The sequence below is a fragment of the Falco cherrug genome, chromosome 14 (genome assembly GCF_023634085.1).
Source record: "Falco cherrug isolate bFalChe1 chromosome 14, bFalChe1.pri, whole genome shotgun sequence".
Lineage (NCBI taxonomy): Eukaryota > Metazoa > Chordata > Aves > Falconiformes > Falconidae > Falco > Falco cherrug.
Genome location: NC_073710.1, coordinates 22,877,888 through 22,884,692, shown reverse-complemented (window position 1 = coordinate 22,884,692; position 6,805 = coordinate 22,877,888). Strand labels below are relative to the sequence as shown.

The 6,805-nt window shown below is 50.8% G+C and overlaps 1 protein-coding gene across 1 annotated transcript in view; it reads right to left on the bottom strand.

Annotated features, from left to right (window-relative positions):
• Window positions 1-254: 254 nt before the first annotated feature.
• The window catches only part of ZFHX3 (zinc finger homeobox 3), a 173,774-nt gene continuing 167,223 nt past the window's right edge, over window positions 255-6,805 (bottom strand). Inside the window, 1 exon segment of the mRNA XM_055726321.1 lies at window positions 255-4,628. Coding sequence (XP_055582296.1) covers window positions 3,067-4,628 — 1,562 coding nt within the window. The 3' untranslated portion in view covers window positions 255-3,066.

The window sequence follows — 6,805 nt, the reverse complement described above, 5'->3', positions numbered from 1 at the left end:
TCCTCAGCCCCCACGTCCCGCAGCGTCCGGGGCGGCCGGTGGGGCTCGGGGCTCGGCACAGCGCTGCGGGGCGTGAGGCCAGGGGTCCCGGGGCCTGGGGTCCCAGGGGTCCCAGGCAGGCCCAGCATGGCCGGCAGGGATGGGTGGCTGGGGGTGCAGGTCCCGGCGCCAGCCCCGGGGCAGCCGGGCTGCAAGAGGAGGAGGCAACCTTGCACTAAAAGTCTCTAGAAACATTTAGAAAAAATACAAGGAAATTAATTTATAAAACCTTTTAGTGGGTGGGAAGGAGGAGGGGGAAGAAGGAGAGAGAAATTGCACTATGACCAAGCAATATAATTAAAAAACCGAAACAAACTGAGACAAAACAAAAGGATTTCCAAAAGAGACCTTGCGGAAATTGACAGCTAGTGTTAAATTGTTAACTTGTATCACATAGAGAATCAAAACCAAAACGAACAAAAAAAATTTCTATATGATACAGACAGAGTAACATACAACAGTTAAATGGCAAAAAATATATATATATATATATTTCATAGAATTACAAACAAGATAAAATAATGGAAAACAAAAACTGTACAACTTTAGAATTTAAAAAATGTTCATCTCAAACACGGGGAGAAATACAAGAACTTTTGTTAAAAGAAAACAGTTTGTTAAAACAGCAAAAGCTTTTTGTGTACTTGTTTCCTTTTAGACACCTTATGCTACAACTGGGTACTGGTAAGAATATTAGATGGTACTCTCTTTAGTATCGTCTACTTAAAAAACAATTAAAAAAGGAATTTGCACTGTGCATTAGCCTAGTTAGAAATATATACAACAGTTCAGGATCTAGTCTTTCATCGAACTAAAACCAAAAATCCATAAAAATAAAAGCGTCCCCCTAGAAAATGAACCCCACGTTCGTCTCTCGAATGCTCCAGTCTCTTGCAGAGTCGACGAACGGCTTCAACACAGGGAGGAGAAGCCCGGAGGCGGTGGGAGGAACCTGCATTCACAGTCTTCGAAGTTCCCTTTTGAAGCAGGAGGAGGATGAAGATGATGGGGAGAAGGCTCTCACACTTTCGGGGCAGAGGAAAAGGGGTGGGGCGGGGGGGCAGGAGATCGATTCTGTTGACATTTGGCTACGGAAGTGAAACAGCAAGCATCTATTTGTCTCCAAAATCTACATTTTAGCAGCACAAAGTTTTCCTTTCAAAGTTTGGACCGTGAAAGATGCGTGTGTGCGTGCGTCTGCACGTTCCCCGGGGCAGGGCACGGAGCTGGAGGGGACTCCAGAGCCTGGCAGGCTACCTGCCTGCCCGCACGTGGCTCTGAGCCGCGGCGCTCGCCGCTCCGGTTGCCTACCATGGGAGAGAACTTGGAAAGAGAAACCTGCCTTTTGGTGCGCTGGGTTTTCGCTAAGAGTTGTCTCTCTGCTTGCAGAAGAAGCACAGATAACAACCTGGATACTTTTTTTATTCTTTATTTAAACTTAGACTTGTTTGTTTAAATCAGAAACAAATTCTCAAGTAAAAAGAATCCTTTTTGCTCATTCTGCACCAGTGGTGAAAGGGTATGTCTTTGGATTTTATTTAAAGCATGAATTTTCTTCAGAGAAAAAAAATGTAACAAAACCTTTTTTTAAAAGAAGGAACAGAGTGCAGCCTAATTACACAAACAGAAACAAATGCTTATAGTTTAGGAACAGAGTCTTTGAAGCATTTACAAAATGAGGAAAAGAAGAGGGGAAGAAAAAAAACCAAGGAAAAATGGAAAATAAGAAAGAGATAAGTGCACAAGGGTAACAGACATAGGTAAATCGTATGTATACGCCTTAAAAAGTTTCAAACCCCCAACAAAAAATATTCTGCAAGGGATCCTACTGACCCCCCAAAACCCTTTGAACTTCTTTCTTTAGTTTTTATAAAATAATTATGCAACCACCCTCTAAGAAATGAAGGTAGCGACCATAATTGGAAGATTACAGGATGGGGGAATGGGGAGTAAAGGTACAAAGGGGAGAAAAGCTTAGGCGAGTCAATGGATTGCAATCTATCTGGCTAGGAATGAACAAGACAACATCAAATGAGAAGCCGTCAGCTGGACCATACAAAAGCTAAATGTACACAAAAGGGTTTTTTCTTTTAAATCTACCATACTGCTTCAGTTCATTTCCAATGCAACAATCTACTCAACACCAAAAATGGTCATATCTATCATAAATACAGAAAGTCAGTTGTTTTAAAACTTATTTTTTAAGCTCCGAGTCCTCAACACTCTTTGTGTGGTTTTTTTTTTTCTGAAAAGTGGGAGTGCTTAACTTTTCCCCTTGAAATTGGCTTCAGCAGAAAAGCTACCCTTAAAATCCCCGAAAAGCTAAAGCAGTTCACATTGTTTTTCTCTTGAATACTTTCTGCCCATTTTAAATTATCAAAGCAAAACAAAAAAAAAAAAAAAGGAAAAAAAAAAGAAAAAAAAATCCTTTTCTGGAACAAAACCAAACCAAACCAAAACAAAAACCCCAAAACAAATGAAAGAAATTATATATATATATATATATATATAAAACAATGATTCTGAAAACAGAACAAAGTGTGAGCGATTGACCTGAGAATAAAAAGACATTACATTTCTTTTTTCTTTTAGCAAGCCATTGGTATCTGAATGCTAAGATAGCAAGAAATTTAAAACTGTAACAAGGTGGGCTGCTTTCCCATACAGTGCATGCCGGCCTCTGCTGTGCTATCGACGTGGGGCGTTATTGAAAAGGGGCAATATACAAGGGGCTCAAGCTCCGAAGACAGTAAGGAGGCAGCACGGGCTTTCGTCTCCCAGACCAACAGTACCTTCGAAAGGACAAATGTAACAGTTTTTTTTTTCTTTTTTAAGTTTTATTTTATTAAAAGGAAAGGAAAAAAGAAATGTAAAACCCACCGGCATCGTTATATGGGAAAACAACCCACGCTTTTTTCTTTTTTCTTTTTTTGGTTAGAAGCTTTGGAATTGCAGTTAGTCTATTTTTGAAATTGGTTTGTTATTAACTTTTTATTTAAATTCATTTTCATTGTTCATCTTCAAAGCTTACAATCTGAAGGTGTCCATTCCTACGCTAGCTAGACCACTGTCCTTAGGGCAGCCGGGGTCCCGGGGCCCCTCTGCCGGGCTCGCCGGTCCATCTGACTTTTGGCTAAGATCCGTGTCAGACTCCTCCGAATAGTCGTCTGTTGGCATCGAGGGCTGAACCCCTGAGGTGCTGCATGAACTTGAGGTAACCGTTGAAGATGAGGAGAGAGGAGGGAAAGGCGGCGGCGGCGGCTTCCCGGGCGGGGCGCGGGGGGCCGCCGGGGGCCAGGGCTTTCTGGAGGCGTGGGGGGAAGCCGGGGGGGGCCGGGGGGGCGGGGGGCTGTCGTTTGAGTGAGCGGCCGACTGCGAGGTAGATGCGGTGCTGGGGTCGGGGGGGCAGGCAGAGTGAGGTAATAGACTGGGGTGCTCTTTGGCGTTTCTTGCTGCTCTTGTGATTGTTCGGTGTTTGTGCGGGGCTGACTCGAGATGCTGACTGAGGGCTTCGTCCCCACACACCGTGCTCTCGCACGCCACGCACTGGTACGAGCCGCTGCCCTGGCTGCTGCCGGTGGGCACGTGAAGCACCATCTCCTGCAGGTTCACCACGGACTGGCCGAAGAAGCAGAGGGACTTCAGGTGGTTGCTGGCCGCCTCCTGGTCGCCGAAGCCCGCCTGGCACTTGCGGCAGACCAGCTTGTACTGCACCTTCGGGACGATGAAGGGGTCGCAGAGGGAGTCCGCGCCCTTGCCTTCCGCTTCGGGCTCTTCTGGGGGTTTGGGCAGGAGGGGGGACACCTCGCGGGGTGCGTTCTTCTGCTCTTCTTGCTTGGGGGGTTCTTTGGCAGGGTCTTTGTCCGGGGTGGCAGCCCCCGCGGGGACGGGGGTTTGGCTTCCTTTGGGCTGCTGCGCTTTCTGCTGCTGCTGCTGCGCCTGCCGCTGCTGTTGCTGCTGCTGCTGCAATGCCTCCTGCAGACTCTGCTGGTATTGCTGGTACTGCTGCAGCAGGGAGCTGGGGGACAGCCCCAGCAACGCCTGCGACAGTGCGGGGCTGTAGGGGAACAGCCCCTCCATCCCGTACATGGGCTGCAGGTACCCGCTCTGCAGGGTGCCAGGGATCTGCGGGGCGTAGTAGGGGGAAAAGCCAGGGACGAAGTAGGGAAGGAACTGGCTCGTCAGCAAGGTGGTGGGGTCCGAATTCAGGGCAGCCTGCAGCGCCTGGAGCTGGGTGGGCTCCACCGCATACTCCATGGTGGGCAGTGGGGCCGAGAGGGCGCCCACCGGCGCCTCCCCCTTCTCCTTCTTGGGCCCTGGCAGAGGGTCCCCCTTCCCCTTGGGTGCCTTCTCCTTCTCTTTTGCTTTCTCGCTCTCCTTCTCCTTGCGCTGTGGCGGGGGCGGCTGCTGCGGCTGCGGGGTCGTTGCCGGTGGCTGCTGCGGGGCCACGGCCGCCGTGGCTTGTGCCGGGGTGGGCGAGCTCAGTGCGGCCGGGGGCTGCTTATTTGGTAATCCAGAGGTGGGTAGGCCGGGCGAAGGGACGCTTGTGCTGGGCAGGCCCATTAGGTTAGGTTTGGGAGAAGTTAAAGCTGCAAGAGGGAAGAAAGAGAGGTAAGGAGTCACTTGGCAGGCAAGAAAGCACCGGGTAGGGTGACCCCAGGCCACCCCACAACTGCCCCCGAGCCGCTGTCTCCTCTGCACGAGGCAACACCTGGGCCGTGCTCACGCACTGCAGCAGCGCGGGTGGGAGAGCCCATCCACTGCTCCTGCTTCCTCTGGGACAACCGCCCCGCTCCCCAGGGCCCCGTGTGCCACGGGGACGTGCCTCGTCAGGTCCCACCACCCACGGCCGCTTGGCCACACTGCCTGACAGCACCAAACACGGTACCCACCGTCCAACTGGGATGCTCTGCACAGCTGCTGTTTTACTGACTCCTCTGAAATTCCTGAATGATCACCAGCTGATGTCAGGGACAGGCACCTCTCCCACATCTGCACTGACTGGTCCTTTGGTCAAAGGACTCCGGCAGAAGGAAAGGGCTAAGCAAACAGCCGTAATGCTAGATACTGTCAATCTCATTAAAATCTCCACAGATCAGAAAGCCCTGCTGATGGCAACTGAAGAGGACTGAACAGGCTAAATCTAAGCTATTTTGTCCTTATTAGGCTGATGCTCACAAATCTCTGATGCAACCCCTTCCTTCCTTCCTTCCTTCCAACATGAGGCTTTGGGTACACAGCTTCTGAGCAATTTCAGAGTTTACATGGTATTCAGACATCTCCCCTAGGCATGAACGTCATGTTTTGGGTGGAATTAAAAGCATCGTGATGCTTCCTCTACAAAGGAGATGGATTAATGGTGGAATGTGAAGTCTGCCCATCTTCCCAACAGCAGGAATAGCCAGTAACAACACAGTCCCCTGGTGCCGATTTCTCTTCTCACAGCTGACAGCAGCTTGGGGCAAGAGGAGTGTGGCTCGTAGAGTCACATCCATTAATCATGTCCACTGCAGTTGGCAAACGTGCTCCTAAAAAGGAACATTTTGCTTGGGAAGTCCCTCAGTGACATTTGGGGAAAATAAAAATGAAACAAACCTCTACCGTTCTGCCGGTGCAGCCCCATACGCTCCGAGGCTCTGGAGCCGGGAACCTGCTGCAGCACCCACCCCTGCTGCAAAACCAGCCAACAAGTCCAACCTGTCAGCAGCAAAGCGCGAGCCCTTACAGCTGCGACGGTAAGTGCTCAAAGGCAGTCTGAGGATGAACGACTGCAGGACTAGGAATGGACGCAGGGGCACGGTAACTCCTATTTTAGGTTGTCCCTCTTCCGTGAAATACCCAGTGGGAGAGGAGAGGAGAAACTGCTCCTTTTCGGCGGTGGCTTGGGGCATGGTGGCAGCTTAAAGTGTTTTCCAAGGGGAAGCACGCCTGCAGGGACCCGCTGTGCATAGGGCAGGTGGTGACTCCTGGCAGGTAAATCCAGCTGCCGTGGGGTCCTCTGCGTTGTGAAGGCAATGTAAAGACGGGCTGGGGCCAACAGCTCTGAGCTGCAGCTGCCCCACGGATCCTGGTGAGGTCTCAAATCATCAAAATCAATTCTGAGGAACAAGTGTGGGCACCCTCAACCATCTCATCCCTGCTGCTAGCAGGCACCCGAATCCTGGGTCCTGGACCAGAGGAGATGGCAGGACCAGGGGCAGAGGCTGTGGGAGGGAGCACAACATACAAGTTCTGTGCAGACACATGCTCCTCGGGCTTCTGGACACCACGGCCCTGGCTGCTGCCTGTACAGTTGTATCACAAGAGCCTATCACTTCACCATGCCCTGTAAAGCTGGCATAGCCCAGAAGGAATCCACACTTGTGAACATACGGCACAGGAACTGCCTTCCTGCAGCTCCATGCTCTGAGTAGCAGCAGGTAGCCAAGGTGAGTGGAGCACTCACCAAAAGCTGGCCGCACCGCATCCTGCGATGAACAGCTCATTTGCCTGCAGTGCTGCATTCATCCGCTGATACTGGCACCCTGCACCCGGTGCTGGTCTTCCCAGCAAAGGGCAGGAGACAAAGCCACTGTGGCTCTGCAGAGGCCAGCCTGGAAGGAGCCCCGTGGGAGGGCGGCCAGAGCCGGCAGAATACAGCAATGGCTGGTGCAAAGCCCTTCTGAAACCTGCATCTGCTCCTGATGTGGTATGGAAACAGTAGTGATCTGTGAAGGTATGAAGTGGACCTCCATGCAGCGGCCTTATAGATTTCAGATAAGGGTAT